The following is a 17,173-nucleotide window of genomic DNA, read 5'->3' as shown; positions in this document are numbered from 1 at the left end:
TCAATCGATAGGTATCGACGAGACCAATACATTTCAGTTAAAATTTTTTATCTAGCATGAAAATTGTGGGCGTCACAGGTTTTCGCGGTTTGTGGGCGTTAAAGTGGGCGTGGCAAACTTGAGTCAATCGATAGGTATTGATGAGAACAATACATTTCAGTTAAAATTTTTATTCTAGCATCAAAACTGTAGGAGCCACAGTTTTGGGCGGTTTGTGGGCGTTAGAGTGGGCGTGGCACTGTGCCGAAACAAACTTGCGCTGCGTAAGAAGCTCAGGAATCTGCACGCCAAATCTCAATAGCCTAGCTCCCATAGTTTCCGAGATCTCAGCGTTCATCCGGACGGACAGACAGACGGACAGACGGACATGGCTAGATCGACTCGGCTAGTGATCCTGATCAAGAATATATATACTTTGTGGGGTCGGAAACGCTTCCTTCTGCCTGTTACATACTTTCCGACGAATCTAGTATACCCTTTTACTCTACGAGTAACGGGTATAATGAAACTATAAAAGCTAGAAAGTTGGGATTAAGCATACAGATTCTAAGGGATTTCACGCAGCGTAAGTTTGTTTTAGGGAAGAGCCACGCTAACGCCCACAAGCAACTATAACTCTAATGTCTGTCTGGCGCCCACATTTTAATTATGTAAGTGAAAATGACATTTTAAGTGAAAATACCCTAAGTTAATTTAGAAACAAGGAAAATAAACGCCCTTTACCTAATATTACACATCAGGAAGCCTAAAACCGTATTGCTTGTGTTGTCGTTGAGTAGCTAATAAACCAGCCAGACGGAGAAGGCACTAAATCATGCCCACTTTCTCTAACTGAACAGCGACAGAAAACGAATTTACGGGCACATTATACAAATTACCGGTAGATCATAGTAAATCGCAGCAATGATTGCCCAGCAGCTGGAGACCAGTTGAGCTCGTCATACCTAACATCCCGGGAACAATAGATCACCATTAGCGGAGATTCGGATAATTTACCCAGCTGTGTGCAGCTGCAGTTAGATTAAGTTTAAGCGACTCAGGGTATTCGTTTTTAACATTTTATTATTGTCATTGAAATAGTTAACATTCATACAATTATTTATTCATTTATTTATAGCGTTTATGCAATACAATAATAATAATAATGAGGATAGTAATAAAAAAAATATTCGGTTCGGTCTGCGCTCCTTAGTATATGGCCAAGTCTGTCTTCTGTCTATATAGTTGTCTGAGCAATCGAAACGGGGAACGGATATGAAAACGGAAAAATCAGGGGGATAGAAGCCGGTTGCGGTTGCGGTTTCTCATCCATCGACTATCGGTAGTAATGACTTTTATAATATCGCTTCTTTAAGTGCTAAATTAAACATATACATTTAAGTTAATTTAGCATAATCGTAATAAAACTTGCTAGGTTTAGGTATAGGTATGCGCGGTTCCCTGGTTCCTATGGACAGTATTATTTGACTATTTCGGATGGGATGGCCACAATCATGAGGAACAAATGCCCTGGACTCTTCCTTGCTATTGATCTATATAAATATAGTTTATGGTAGTAACTTAGGGTAACCAAAGTATGAAATCACATCGCAAATTAAGAATGGATATCTACTGATACTGATAATGAGGAAGAGGCACAAACACAAAATTAATGAATCTAGACTAAAATGCAGCCATACACATACATGTATCTATGTAGATATAGATCGGTACATATCTCTATAAACGTTTTGCTCTCATTATATTGTATATAATATGTATATACCATATCGTTTTATGCTTTATTTTTTACGATGCTAAAAAAATGTCGCTTTAATTCAATCCCCTTTTAATATCCTCCATGTGGAACTTCCACATTCGTTCCCTTTCCTCACATTTTTTTACGTTTTTTAGTTTGGTTTTTTCATTTTTTTTGTTTTCTTTGTAACACACATACAGAACTCGTTTAGATTATTGTTGCAACAAGACGTAAAAATATACATTATTTCATCAAAAAATGACCACTGCTCAGTGCTACCGTCTCTAATTGAAGTTTTTTGTGGATGAAGAAGATCCTGCGTATTTGCAAGAGGTCACAGTGATTTAGAACTTTCTCGCTCCTTGGTATATACACAAGTCTTCATATATATACTGTAGATATACGCAAATTTCGTAAGAGTAGTAAGAACGACAAAAAAAAACATTAAAATATTCCCGAAGCGATAGAAGTCCTGGCTATATCCTCAGCCGGATATAAACGCCAACAGGTCTGCCACCTCGGGGGTGTGTGTTCGGGTGAGAAAGTGATTTCATCCATCCAGGCCAGCTTAGATGGGCACATAGTTGCCCTTGGGCTTGTAGAACAGCTGGCCGCGCAGTAAACGGCGCCGAATTTCGGAGAACAGCAGTCGCTTCTCCTTCTTGATCTTCTTAAGCACACCCTTGTTCTCCTGGGCACGGCGCGACAAGTAAGGCAGCACCTCCTCCACAGGACCATACGGGATATACTTGTACGCCGAGTAGCCCGCCTGGCCTGTAGTTGGTTAAATAACAAAGATTAAATATTAATAGATGGCAACGTGGGTTTAATGTATAGAAACGCACCCAGTGGGAAGGTGATGTAGTCGCACATGCCCAGCAGCTGACCAAAGCAGATCACCTTGTCCTCCGGCGAAATGCCAATTTCCTTCATCTGCTGGATGGCAAAGCGCACGGTGTCTTCGTTGTGCGAGGCCACCATAATGCCAATCTTTCTGGCATCGTCATCACAGTCCTTCATCAGCTGTGATTATTAAGAGATTCACGGTTTAAACATATAGTAACTGAAGACCGAGAATTCCATTAGTTCACCTTAATGCGTCGCAAGCACTCGGATAAAGTCTTGTGATACATCTCCGTGGTTGCCTCGAATGTGGGATTCACCGGATCCGGATATCCCAGCGACTTGGCACGGTCCCGCTCCTGGTCCATATAGGCACCGCGCACCAGCTTGGCGCCAAAGTAGAAGTTCTGACGCTTGGCCTGCTCCAGATCGGTGTTTACCTCACGGAACGTTTCGCGCAGGTAACACTGATACGTGTTAAAGACAATGGCCTTGTCCTTGTTGTACTTGCGCATCATTTCCAGGGTGATGCGTGAAATGGCCGGCTGGAAGTAGGTCTGCTCCGCATCTATCATGATGCGCACATCCAGATCGGCAGCAGCCTGGTTTTTACAAAACGCATATATGTATTAGATGTACTATTTTCTAATTGGGGGCTCATCTCACCTTTACAATCGTGTTGAGGCGACGGATCATGTTCCTGAACATCTCCTCCTCTTTGGGCGGTATTTGTGAGATCAGTCGACGCATCTGGCCGGTTTGGGGGTCGGGAACACGGAACGTGTCGCTTAGCTGCGAGTCCTCGTCTACGATTCCCGACCAGGGGAACAGATGCAAGATTCTAAATGTGGCAACACAGATTGAGATCGGGAGGAGGCCTACAGGTACACATGGACTCACCCCTCCTTATCGGACGTCACATTGTTCAAGAACTCCTTCACATCCTTATTGTCGCCCAGCGTGGCGTAATACTTCTCGAGATCCTTGATAGTCTTATGGTGGGTCAGCACATTGCCCTGACCGCCCACCATGTCCTCCATGTACTTGCGTGTGCGCATAATAACCTCGGACAGTTGTAACTGGAAAGAAGGAGGAGAAATTGGTATATCTTATTACTTTTACATTACATTTAAATTTCTTCTTTACTAGGAAATCATAAACTGGGAGACTACAAAAATCGCGTAGCGCTAAAATGGCGCGGAATTCTGACCAACATCAATATAAAATCTAACTGAATTCGGTGCAAAGCGATTTCTGTGGCCCCCGATAAGACTCCGATAAGACCCCGATATTAGACTGCGTGAATTTGTGTTGTCGAAAATAACCCGTATTATTCTTTTGCAAATGCGTGACTTTAAACTCAGTTTCTCTGGCCACAACGCGATTATTATCCATAGCTATGGTGGTCTCCTGGTTTAAAGGGCTTCCAAATCGTTCCATTCTAGTATTCTATATTCGAGTGCCCCGACTACCATACATCTATTACTTATCTATCAGTATTAACATATGTACTAAGAGTACTAATAGAAAAAATGTCATTGTATTCCGTGGCGACCACTGATTTAAACCAATTAATTATGTTCGATTTACTATTTATTAACATTGACCCCTGTTCTCCGTATAACTTAAGTTTCCCATTTGGGTCTTAAGAAGATTACATTGTGGAAACTTACCAGCAATTGTGGACGACCCAAGGCGGTGAGTTTAATGGCGGTGATGCCGGTTCCGAAAGTGGCGCCTGCAGGTCGATATTCCGATCAATCGATGATTGGTTGTTTGAAATAAAAAGCGTTTGGAAAAAGAGCAGAGCAATCGGTGAATGCGATGCGGTGGCAAAGGTAAAGAACGAAAAGCGGATTCTATAGGTATACAACATGTATCTCTAACTACGACGACACTTTACAAACTTCAAGTGATACGGATACGGGAAACGAGTACAGATAGAGGTACAGTACAGATACGGCTATAACAACGGCTACGGTTAGCCAAATACATTACAACAACCAGCTAAAACTAAGTGCACACGAAATCGTCAAAAAGTTAAACTAGTTTACTTTGCTCAGTCGATCTACGGATTTGGCCATCAATGGTTTACTGTTTTGGCTGTTTTGAATATTTGTTGTTTAGTTTTTAAGTTACTTGTCTGTATTTTTGGGGAGAGTGTTTTTAATTTCTCGGCTTACCCGTGGCCACTGCCCGGGGCGCCTTTCGATCATCATCTTTTCAATTTTGGATTTTGCAACGATTATTTTGGTTTGGGGATTTTTGATTAATGTGGGGTATTCGATAAACGATAGGTTGGTACCATTTTCAGGATATTTGCGGGGCAAAAGAAAGAATTTATTAATAATCAATTAAAAGTTGCGTTAACTAGATAGATTTAAAAAGTGAAAAATAGCGAATGGGAGTAGGTCCAGCAGGATACAGCTTAAAGCCCCAAAAGCATTGAACTCTTCGTGCTTCTCGAATCACAGGTTGGGACAAATGCTTATAATTGGGGAAAACCTATCTAATATAAAAATCCTACTGGTCTTAAACCATATGAAATCCAAAATTTTGAATATAAAAAAATTTTTTTTCAGCCGAAGTTCTAAGTAGTTTTAGGTTTAACTTGTTAAGCAAAGCTTAAAATGAAAATATTTTCGTGGTCTAGGAATTGATACATCGTGTTCTTCATTTAGTCCATAGGAAATCAAACAAAAAATTAAACAGCATGCTTAACTGTTAGCAATGGTGGCTTATGCTGCACGCGATCTAAAAATGGGTTGCTGTACAGAAGGAAATTAAGGATCGTGAGGTGAAACTCAAGGAACTTGCATGCCGTACGACAACTCCACGTAAGGAGCCAGGAGTCGGCTAAACCGAATCGGCCAGGGACAACTGGCCAAGAACATACCTGAAACGGCCTCCAGACACTTTATGAAGATCTCCATGTTCCGCTCGCAGGTGGCCTCGTTTAGGTAGAAGTAGGTTCGAGCACTGCTCACTTTGTAGCGGCGGTCGGCGAACGACTTGTCCACATGGTACTGCGGCATGCTGCCCTCCTCTTTTTGTTCTCCTGCACTGGAAACGGAAGACCTGGAAGGGAAATAAACAGTTCGATTAATAAGAGTTAGAGAATTAATCCAAAACCTGTAAAAAGTAGACCATTCCAAACTAATGAAAAACTTGCAATTTGAAAACATCTTAGAATATGTTGGGTTTGTTTAGTCAGCTTCTTATTCATTTTCATAACGCACCTTCAACGTACAAAATTTCTAATATCATATTTGTGACGAAAAATGATTATACATTCGACTAAATAAATACACTTTTTATTGTGTTTTTAGTCGGCACGCTGCAAGGGAAGAAACTTAAAATAAGCTCATATATTTATAGCAGTTTTTAGTAGGACAATTGCCTTCCTATTGTTTGTATTCTTACCCTAACAGGAAATGTTAGTATAAACTTTTACAGGTCGACAACTTTTTAACGCGAGTTTTCCTATATGTCAAAAGTTGAGGAATCTCAAGGCCGCTATCTATAGGCGTGTATTCAAACGTATATGTCGTTTTGATCATTTTTGAAAAAAATGCACAAAAGTTTGACGCAAGAAAATTTTAAGCCATAAATACTTTGTTTGTTTCAATTATGGTAGATATCGTAATTAGCATTTTAAAATACTTTTTTAACGACATATAGCGCGTATCTGTATCTATGCTGTATATTATGCTGCTTTATACGACACAAGAAACAAGGATCCTAAAACATAATATAATTATGTCTCAATTTAAAATAGCCCTAAAATCTTTAAAAATCCATAACATTTAATTGGATTAACCGATTGGAATATCTTTGGTAACGTTCGATACGTATTTAACTAATGAGTATACATTGTCCATTTTTAAAGATATTTGAGAAGCTTAAAGACTAGAAACGTGAAACTTTACAAATCGAATTATTATTAGAACGAAAAATTTGGACGATCGGTCGACTATGCCCTATAGCTACCATGGGAGCCACAGGATGAAATAGGTACAAATTGTATGTTTTTGTAAATATATTTGCCTATATGTTTTTGTTAAATGATTAATATTTGTTATTCATCTTATTTTAGTCACACTTTAATGTATAAGATTAGCAAGGGTATTAAATCTTTGGCTTGAAAAGTTAGCTTCCATTATAGTTATAACCGTTACTCGTAAAGTAAAAGGTACAATGTGTTTGAGTATTCGGGAAAAAGTATTAACAGGTAGAAGTAAACATTTCCGACCCTATAAAGTATATACATTTTTCCGTCTGTCTGTGTGAAGGCTGTGAACATAGAAACTATAAGAGCTGTGCGGGTTGGGACTCGTTTGATTCCTTAGCTTTTGATTCATTTGTTATTATTTGTAATGTGCTATAACGCCCACAAACCGCCCAAAACTGTGGGCGGTTAAAAACTGAATTCGTCAATACCTATCGATTAAAATAAAAAAAGTTTTCCCCGCCCATAAAAAGCCGCTTTTTTTAATAAATCGTGGTGTCTTTTATTTTTGAGCTAATTTTGAGCTGAACGCCGTGCGTCTTTAGACTCTAAACATGGTGATAACGCAGTGTAAACGTTATTTTATAGTAATCTGGTAAATAACTAACTCGATAGAAAACTCGGCAGTCGAGTGCCCCGACTAACAGACACTCCGTTTTCTATGAATTTCAAAATAAAGGCGAAATCTGGAAAAGGCGACCTCCTGTGTCAATTTGTTAAACTTGTGCTGCCACTAACGTCTTTGTACTTTAAATATGTTCGGTATGTCGATAGGTATTACCTACTCGAAAAACGTTTCCTTCTACCAGTAACATAATTTCTAACAAATACGACATTTGCAATTTACTCAACGAGTAAATCGGTTTACTTGGGTTAATGGTTCCGATTTCCATGATAAGAACACAAAATTAATAATAAACAAATATTGAGTACAATCCCTAATCCAAAAATAAATGTTATTAAATAGTAAAATGCCTAGGTAATCTTTAAAACGTTGAATTACCATTCTACCAAATAAATGTCTAATAAATATATGCATTCTTGCAATTATGGTTGAATATTTAAAAAAAATGGAAAAACTTACTCAACTTCTCGTTTCTCGGCCTCCTCCTGGCTGATATCCTCCTCAACTGAATAGTCGAGAATCGGCTTAACACCGAACGATCGTAGTCTGAAATTGTTGAAACTTATCAGCTTAAGCTTTCGGTAATCTTCTTAAAGACAAATGATTAAAATAAAATAATTTATTATGAATTGGTTAGCGTTTCGAGGAGAAAAATTAATGTGCATAATTTATAGAAATTTTTAAATTCTTGTTAAAAAGGGTGCGAGTTCAGATTGGGGTTCATTCAATGGTTCGAGTTGGTCTTTCATGCAGATTAACCTTGGATTGGCTCTTAGATAATTTTGTTTGCTGATTGGACGGGAACTTGCATCATTAGTAGCCACATGTGTGCGTATATATTAATTGTGTATATGGATATACAGATATGGTCAAAGTAATAGCACTTTTTATGAAGCATACATTTCTGAATTTACCAGAGCTAATATCATAAATTCTGGTTTTTATATAATTTTTTCGGATAAATCGAGTTTAAAGTGTTATTTTTTTGACTAAAACCATGTACATTAGATTGGGTCGATTTGTAAGGACGCAAGAAAACGATAAATCGTAGGGGAGGCGGAACATAATCTAGGGCCAATTCTAGCAATATTTCTAAAAAAAAATTGTGCCTTCAAAACCACCTTGACCCTCCGCAGTATTTTTGAACAATTTCTCATTAACCTTAAATTTGATACCTTGGTATGGTCGCAAAAAACGTTATATTGCAAAAAAAAAACTATATGCCTAATAGTATATAGTTTACTTGACAATATGACCTAGAATTGTCCCAAGATTGTGTTCTCCGAAGCGCTTTATAACAATTTCCACGTCCATACCAAAAATTCCAAATTCTAGGCTACTGAGATATTTTTCATCATACGCCCAGTATTTTGCTCTTGCATATGCGGGCGGCCAAGCGTGGTTTTAGCCATATAGTTTCTTTAGCCATGTTGCTTGGAATTGTCCCTAGAATATGTTCCCCCCTACGATTTGAAGAGCCCCAAAGGGACCCACCCTAATATACACATATGCGGGATATTAGGATGCATGGTGTGCAGAGGGGGAGGAGTTTAACCTCTCTAGGGATGGCACGATCGTGTGCCGATTCTCGCCTGCCACAAAGTGTCCGTAGAAGCTGGACTTCATCAGCAGGACGAAGAGCTTCTGGCCGAGCAGGTTGCGTGCTAGTTTCAGCAGCTGTTTTTCGGCGTAATCGGTGTTTTTCGATGGTTATCGGGAGTATGTTTTGTTTGTTTTTTAAAGATTCCATTGCAATACAAGTGTGGGCATTTAAGCGGGTTTCGCATAACCGTTTCGCAGCCCGATTCGCGGGCAAAATAATAACATGAAGTAAACACAAAACCATAGGGGCGGCAGAAAGCAATATAGAAACGGAAAAAAAAGAAAAGAAAAGAAAAGAAAAGGGCGATAAGTGAGTGGGAGTGTCGTGGTTGGCAATTACCTTTCCAATGTGGGTATGATCTTGATCTGATCCTCGCCGGCGACAAAGTGGCCATAGAAGGTCGCCTTCATCAATGCTGTAAATAACCGTTGACCCAATACGTTCTTTGACCATTTCATAAGCTGCGAATTTTCGTTTGTTTTGATCGGTTTTATGCGGTATATTTAGTAAGTTTTTCGGTTATCGTTTTTCGGTATTTTGTTATGTTGTGTGCGGTAGCAAAAATTGAATTTGATACAGTTTTAATTTTCTTTTTGAGATAATAATATTGTGGTTTAACAAGGACAATGAGTTCTTGGAAGATAAAAAGAAACTATATACAATCGCTGCTAGCTGAGATCTCTCCTGATTTCCGCTCTTCTCTGGTTCGTTTCATTTGTCAGCGACTGGTTCGCACATAAATCATTTGGAATTTGGCCAAAAGGCGAAATAAAAAACGTGAACCAAGTCAAGGCCAACAAAATCTTAGCCAAAGTCCAACAATACGGTGCGGGGAAAGCAAGGAAAAATGCGACAAAAACTGCGGAGGCGGTAATGTGTATTGTTATTAAGAAGCTGTATGCTATTTATTTAAAGGAGTGCCAACTCAACACGCATATAAACATTCGATTTCCAAATTGAGCTGAGCAGTCAAAGAAAGACGACCCGTCTCGAGTCCATCCATCAAAACAGAATAACAAGCGATAAGAGACCCCTCCTGTTTATTATTTTTTAAATTTCCCATATTTCAAAAAATGTAACGATAACAATAATGATATCACTTTGGTTCGCATAAAATCCTTAGCTTATAGTAAAAAAAACATTTCCACTTCATGCTAATATTGCGTTTTACTTGTTAACTTGCATATATAAATTTATATTATGTGTACTTCAATAATAACATGTTTAAACTTAACGGATGGGCACAAACGTCAATTTGTATTCCATTTTTCTTTAGAAAACAAAATATGTTATAAGAACAATTTAATGGCTAAAACGGCCCAAACTATTAAATAAGAGGTATTCAGCTGCGGCAAAAAAAAAATTGCATCAGTGTGAGGCATTTCTTCTTTAGGCTGCAATATTTGTATTCTGTTTGTAAGGGTTAGTAGGGTAGGGTTTACATATCTAGTAACTAAAATAAAAGTGGTTACGCCCACAATGCGGAAGGTTTTTAAAACTCGATACATTTATCAAAAACATTGCATAGTTATGCGGCACCATTTAAAGAAAAGGCTTAAAAACTTAAAAATAATCGCTTTGAAAAATTGTTGTTCTGCAACAACAACAAAAGGATTTGACGTCCCTAGACTCCAGAATTTTTCCTTGGGGCTATTGTTGTGTGGCTCTTTCAAATTAGCTCAAGGGCAGTTTTTTTTTCTTCGGATTGCATTTAAAACATAGTTTTTTAACATTTCTGCAAAGATTTTCGATGTGTTTTAGTTCTGAGGCCTTAAAGGACCTCATTATACCATTTAGCTCAAGGGTTTTGAAACTTGGGACGACTCTCTATTTGATTTGTTTTGGTTTTTAAAATCGTGGTAAGGCTGCCAAAATAAATGCGTTTTGTATTACGCACAAAATAGCATTATAATTTCTGAGCTCTCAAAGTGGACACGTTCATCCTGTATAGGTTTACGTTAGTGATATGGTCACTAAAAATCTTTAATTTAAAGAATTCGACGATTCTGAACAAATGAAGTTTTAAACCGAAGAAATGTTTCTTAGTTGCAAAAACCGTTCGCATTGTGGGCGTAACCACACTTTTATTAGTTACTAGATACATATGTAACCCTACTTACTCTTAAAAACAGATTAAAAATATTGCAAAAAATTGACATTTTATAGCACAAAGAAGAACTGCCTACATTGGTGCTATTTTTTTTTGCCGCAACTGAAAGTCCGAAAATTTTGTAATTCAACTACATATTTACATTTTATTTATATAATCATAAATGTATCTGTTAAAGAAATCGTGATACTAGACATTAAACAATAATAACTTTTTCAAAATTCTTTTTTTTTATATCGGGTGTTATGATTTCACTCAGAATTTTGCAACGCATTGAGGGTGACATTTCCGACCCTATTATGTTTAAACTATCTTGAACTAGTGGAAGAAATATTCTTTTCTAACTTCGGGTATAGCTTTTTTAAGATTTCTGAATTACTGAATTGTAAAAATCGAGGACTATATCATATATCTGCTTTAGGAAAAATCTGAGAAATAATGGACAACTTTATTTTGTGTTAACTCCGTGCTAAATTTAAGAAAATTAAAAGCAAAGCATGTAGAAATACACCAGGCTATGAACTGTCACAAGAATCTCACTTGGCAACCCAGGAACTTGGAGTTCACAAAGTACAATGAAAAAGCGGGAAAACTGAAAAAGAAGATCATTGGCCTTTGATAAATGTTTCCTGGGCACGTGTGTGATCCGATTGATGCGGGATCCATCAAGAGAAGAGAGCAGCCAGGAGTCATTCTCCGTCTGGGAAGAACCGGTTTGGTTGACAGCACTGAAGTAATTAATTGAGTACAACTCTTGGCGAAAATAACAGTCAGCCGACAATATAAATACAATCAACCAAAACTGGTTACATAAAAAAATTCTTGCTTCGTATTCTATTCTCGATTTTTGGTTGTTTTTTCTTTGGCAAACAATTTGAAAAGAGGACAGGTGTTTGCCGTTGAGCTTTGGCCCCCAAGAAAAAAACCCACAGCTAACACCACCCTCGGTCACCTGTCAGTGTCCCTCCTACTTTCACCCCGTTTTTTACCCATCAATACATATTCTCACACATCACGAGACCCACACCGCTCGGTCGCCAAAAGCAATCGAGGTGATACAGTATATAGAAATAGAGAAAAAATAAGTACACTCTAAAAAACATTTTTAAATAAACGCCAAAAATCTGTATCTCAAATAACTATTTGGCTTCCAAAATGTGGACGCCAGACAAACTGTTTCACAAACTGCACGCTAGGAATTAATGGTTAATAAATGGGTTTTAGTGGGTAATTTTAATGGGTTTTGATAAACAAATGCAAATCCCATCCATTTACACTTTTACAAAAACTTCAAAAATGTGCACTCTAGACAGTCACACAGAGTTACACATTGGGATAATAAATTTGCAATATAGAAGAGTCAAAACTGCAAGTCACACCTCAACTCTCTAGTCCTTACAGTCCTTTATACGACCGAACGGTTAGACTAAAGAGGAACATTGCTAGACCGACTCGGCTAGTAATTCTAATCAAGAGTATAAATACATTAAACGATTCGTCGAAGGCTGAATAATGCTATGTGATATCTTCAATTGCAGGGAGTTGTCCGAATGTTCTTTTAATGCGAATTGCATCGAGCAGAAAAAGGATAAATAAATTAAATTCCTTACGATGCATGCATGAGTAATCGATAAGCAATCAATCGATCGCTATGGGAAAAAAATTGCCAACCTAATTATATAGAAACATGCAAGCCAAAGCAGGGGACGTACAAGAGGAATTTCCCAACGATTCTTATTGGCGCTCATTCGGGGGCCTGACTATATCATAGCCTATATTATTCAGTCTATAAAATCCATAAGTGTCGCAAAGCAAATACGCACGAGGTAAGAGCAAACAACGAGCGAGGCAAGGTCACCACCGCATCGCCAACACACCCCTTTGTAATTTGCATGGCAAAGTTTTTCCTTCCTGCCTTCAATCAGGCACTCATTCAATTTTTCTATGCGACTGCAGACCCTGCCAAAAAGTGGCATCAGGTGCAACAAGCAATTAGCCATGAATTCATCAAAACGAGTGGGGAAGGGAAAGCTCTCAGGCGGTCAAGTGAATTGAAAAGCGAAAGGAATTCCGAAAATTAGAAGGATGGGAGCCAGCACCTGACACAAGTTCGGGTAGCCAGGAAAATCAAAATTCAGTGAATGGGAGCAGCAGCTGGAAGTTTCTTAGCCTATAGGAACCATCAAAATTACACTGCCTACTGCATTAAGTGGTGAGTAGAAGAAAATCGTTCGCCTGTTTGAAATGGAAAAAAGGAGAACTTTTTGAAAGAATCTTTTTAGTTTAATTTTAGCCAAATTTCCACCCATAAAATGATTTGTAATTCATTTATCAGGTGTGGAAAATGAGGTAGGTTTTAAGGCTGGAACATAATATTCACATATGATTTTGCCATTATTAATAGTTCGAAAATCACTATATCTTTTAGAAATATTTCCAATTATTAAGCATGGGTTGAGTATCCGCAGACCCCTTGACGATATATCCCCTTGATTTTTCAGCAAACGGAACCAGAGAGAAAGCTCAGCTAGGCGACAAATTGGACCAATAAGTGGGTCAAAGGACGCAGGACTCGGCAGAAGGAGGAACTCGGGGGACACCGGCCAACTCACCGTCATGTTGTGCTCAACCAGTTTCTCGCTGGAACAGATCATGTAGACCAAATAGGCGCGCATCAGCTCGCCGGTTGTCTTGCTCTTAAAGGCTGCAATCGGATCATTGAAGGTCACGTCCAGGGGATCCCTCTGTGGCGAGCCGCCCACTGGCTCCTGGGACGAGCTCTGCTTCGCGGACCGCTTCACCGCCTCGCCAGCCACCAGGTCCGGTTGGACCAGAGTCGAGGCCTGCGACGGCCGGTTGCCGGAGTGCAGGTAGCGCGCCCCATTGACCCCGCTTGTGGACTCCGATGCTGCTTCTCCGCAGGCTGTAGAGCTCCTATTGCCGCGCTGATGGTAACTCCGGCAGGCGGCAACGGCCACCGAGTTGCTCGACTTGCTGCTATTACGGCCGTAGACCAAACTGAGGGCTGTTCGTTGGGAGCTCAGCGAACGAAGTAGAGCCATTACAAGGGATTCTGCGGCTTATTTGGGCTATCTGCTCTCCGGGTTCTGAGACAAAAATTAAAACTTACTCCGATCTCTGCTGTTGCTGTAAAGAAAGGAAAATTCAGAGCTAATATCACTATAATCTCTACGAATTACATTAAACCTGAGGAAGGTCAGTGGCGTGTTCTAGATTTTGTTAAAGGGGGCTAAGAAGGTTCTTAATTAAATAAAAAAGTAGAGCGGACACCTTTTTCACTTTTAACAGTAAAATTACTTTAGAATAAAATTTACTTTCATTGAAACTTGGCAAGATTTATTTAAATCTTTATGAAAACTTATAAACAATTAAAGTAATTTGCGAAAGGACATTTTAAAAATCATTTTTATAAAAAATGTATTTAAAAAAGGAAGAACTAAATGTTTGTAAGTCTTTTATTTTTACATTCTAGCGATGATAATTCAACATTATCCAACACGAAAATTCTCCGATGAGTCTTTTTTTCTAACTTATATTTAACACATCATTTTTTTAGAACAAAACAAAAATAATTGTTTTCTGCCCCTGCCAGCGCCACTGTTCACAGCTGATTTTGACTGATTTGGGGAGAGCTTTTCGCTCTGGGTCGCTCTCTTCCTCTCACGCTCGCTCTGAATGTTATACAACAACTGCGAAAGCATGGGGCGTAGAGGGAGAGAGCGGAAGAACGGGAAAAAGAAGCCGAAAAAACAGCGCACAACACAAACACACGTACGCGAGTACACCTCAAAATGTTCAATTAAAAAAATTGAATTTCTTGCCCGAGATCTATGTATCTTTTGCTTTCATGTGTATTTTTCACTTTTTTCTTACTTCACGTTTATTATTTACTCTATTACGCTTTGAGCGTTGTACACGCCGCAAAAGCACGAAACCAAATGCGACGAAGACGCCAGAAAAAGGGGCGAATTGAGAGCCGACATTCGGCGAATTCAACGAAGCGAAACGAAGGATACGAGGAAAATCCTTTTCGCCGCCTCGCTCTCGTTTATGTAACTGTGAATGTACATAACTGAGATTCTGTGACCATGTGACGTCACAGGCATGCGAGCCCCTTTGCTTTTATTAGGCATTTGTTTGGATTTAATTGAAATGCGCCGCGAACACACACTAATTGGTGTAAATTGCAGCTCTCCTTGATTCTCCCCCACTTATCCTCCTATTTTCCTCTTACTAACCCCCTTTTCTCGTTTTATTTATTAATTAGCGGCCCGCTAAATAATCACCAGACGAGAAGCTGCAATCAAATCGAAAAAAACTTGGCGGGTTTCATTGCACAGATTTCATTACACTTCATTATGGTCAATCGAAATCCCTTTACCGCTCTCACCGCCTTGGTTAGAGGGAGAGGCAGAGCTAGCAAACTTAAATTGCGAATTCATCAGAATTGTTTTTTACTGTTTCTTTTTTGTTGCTATGCGGCGAATTGTACCTATTATATAACACTGCTTACTTTTCTCTCCCTCTCTCCGTAGAGATCCTTTAATGATACCGTACCACTTACACACACGTCTGTATGTACATTGTACACTGCAAATTTCTCTTCGCTTTCCCTGCCTTATTTTCCTATATTCCCTGCTTTGCGGTTTCTGCTCTTTTTCTTAATTTAAATTTTGCTCTTTTCATCTGCCACTTCAAAAAACGAGCTAAGATACATAACTAGAAACAAACCATACAACAAAACAGGATAACAACTAGGGAAATTTTGTGAATTTGTTTCTCGAAAATTTAGTACAATCGCCAAACAATTTTAAAGAAAAACTTGTGTGTTTGACAAACATTTCACAGAAGCCTGCGACTTGTCAACATTTTTCTTCAAGTGCATACTCTCACCTCACAAAAGACACACAAGTACTATAATATTATTTTGGATTTTTTAGTCTAGGTTGTTCTTTCAAGGGTTTTTGGTTTTTTGTTGCTGCTGCGCGGGAGAGAGCGTGAGCACGCGCGAGAGGGAGAGAGAACGACTGCAAGGGTCTGAATTCGCGAACAAACTGAAACAAATGAAGCAAAATTAAGGCCAACAACGGCGAAAGCTCGTCCAAAAAAGCTTGCGAGAAATGGTCAAAACGAGTGCTGAGCACGATGAGTTGTGAGGGGGCAGAGGGGATGAAAGCAGAGTTAGAAAATTGTAGCAACAGAAGGGAGAGGGGGCGTGGCGCGCCAGCAGCTGTTTGCTTTGCACGTGAGCGGAAAAAAGAAATCGGATCGAACATTAATCGCCATCTTGTCCCCCTGGTTCTCCAATTAAAAGCGAGCCGCTTATCTACGCCCCTGGTGGTTGGCCAGGAATCGTTCTTGCTCTTATCTTATCAGTGAACTCCCCTCTACCCCTCTACCGACACCCATTGACAACCGCTCGCGCAATCTTTTCCCCGCCCACTCATTTTTCAGCCGGTTAAAGCCCGAGCTTTGGCTGTGTCTGGCAACGCTGGCAGATAAGCAGGGTTGCTTTGTTGTCGCGAAAATGATTACCCAAAAGCCCGATTCTTGAAGAGCTAGCAAAATACAGTCTATTTTTTTATTATTTTCTAAATTAAGATCATTACAAAAAAATGGAATGTAAACCAAGGTTGTAGATCTAGTCGAAACATGTTGTTTAAAGTTTGTATTTTATGACAAAAATTAAAAACGTTTGCCATCTACGTAATTTAAATATGAGCGCTTAAGTTATTGGCATCACCGAACTTTTACCGATATTTCATAAAATCATCGCGCTATCGCTCGTCGAATGAACTTCTGTTTTTTATAGCCACTTTCCACAGAATCATCATTACAACGAAAAAAAAAACCACTCGGGAAAACTCGAGCCTTAGCCAATAGTTTTAACACCTACAACAAGTCTGCGTACGGGTGCGAAAGCATCTCTCAAGTTGGGATGTCGAAAATATATCAAAATATCGATACATCGATGATTTTTTTGAAAAATATATTAAAGTGAAATATTTTTGGGCCGAAATATCGAAAATCGATGTTATTTGTAAATGATATTTTGGTCCTAATGGTCTAATGGTTTTCGGGTTTTGGGTGAACTTCCGTTTAGCTCCAACACCCGATATCGTCCAAACTTTCAATATCCACGTTAGTTTGGGTCCTGATTACGGGAAAAATAGTCAAAGTTGGCGCAAATAACGGGATCGTGGAAAATAACGGTAAGACCTGTT

General features: G+C 39.1%; 1 protein-coding gene and 1 long non-coding RNA gene across 7 annotated transcripts; one reads left to right on the top strand and one right to left on the bottom strand.

The window, feature by feature from the left end:
* Window positions 1-1,044: 1,044 nt before the first annotated feature.
* slgA (proline dehydrogenase slgA) lies at window positions 1,045-16,002 on the bottom strand. 5 transcript variants are annotated; one of them, XM_065868736.2, is made up of 12 exons: window positions 15,843-16,002; window positions 13,541-14,075; window positions 9,158-9,279; window positions 7,675-7,761; window positions 5,478-5,659; window positions 4,765-4,800; window positions 4,255-4,319; window positions 3,482-3,660; window positions 3,248-3,422; window positions 2,830-3,183; window positions 2,584-2,761; window positions 1,045-2,512 (listed from the first exon to the last, which is right to left on the bottom strand). In XM_065868736.2, exons 2-12 carry the CDS (start codon window positions 13,988-13,990, stop codon window positions 2,307-2,309), a joined length of 2,034 nt encoding a protein of 677 aa, XP_065724808.1. In that variant the 5' UTR covers window positions 13,991-14,075; window positions 15,843-16,002; the 3' UTR covers window positions 1,045-2,306. The 5 variants fall into 5 exon arrangements, with proteins under 5 accessions (XP_065724808.1, XP_065724811.1, XP_065724809.1 ...); XM_065868739.2 differs by lacking the exon at window positions 9,158-9,279 and adding an exon at window positions 8,771-8,892; XM_065868737.2 differs by lacking the exon at window positions 15,843-16,002 and adding an exon at window positions 14,823-14,955.
* LOC136117770 (uncharacterized) lies at window positions 12,326-13,899 on the top strand. 2 transcript variants are annotated; one of them, XR_011604701.1, is made up of 2 exons: window positions 12,326-13,140; window positions 13,430-13,899. It is a non-coding gene; the product is annotated as an uncharacterized lncRNA (long non-coding RNA). The 2 variants fall into 2 exon arrangements; XR_010655311.2 differs by lacking the exon at window positions 12,326-13,140 and adding an exon at window positions 13,239-13,277.
* Window positions 16,003-17,173: the final 1,171 nt, after the last annotated feature.

The sequence above is a fragment of the Drosophila suzukii genome, chromosome X (genome assembly GCF_043229965.1).
Source record: "Drosophila suzukii chromosome X, CBGP_Dsuzu_IsoJpt1.0, whole genome shotgun sequence".
Classification (NCBI taxonomy): Eukaryota; Metazoa; Arthropoda; class Insecta; order Diptera; family Drosophilidae; genus Drosophila; species Drosophila suzukii.
Note: the sequence above shows the minus strand (reverse complement) of the source record. Positions and strands in the feature narration are given on the sequence as shown.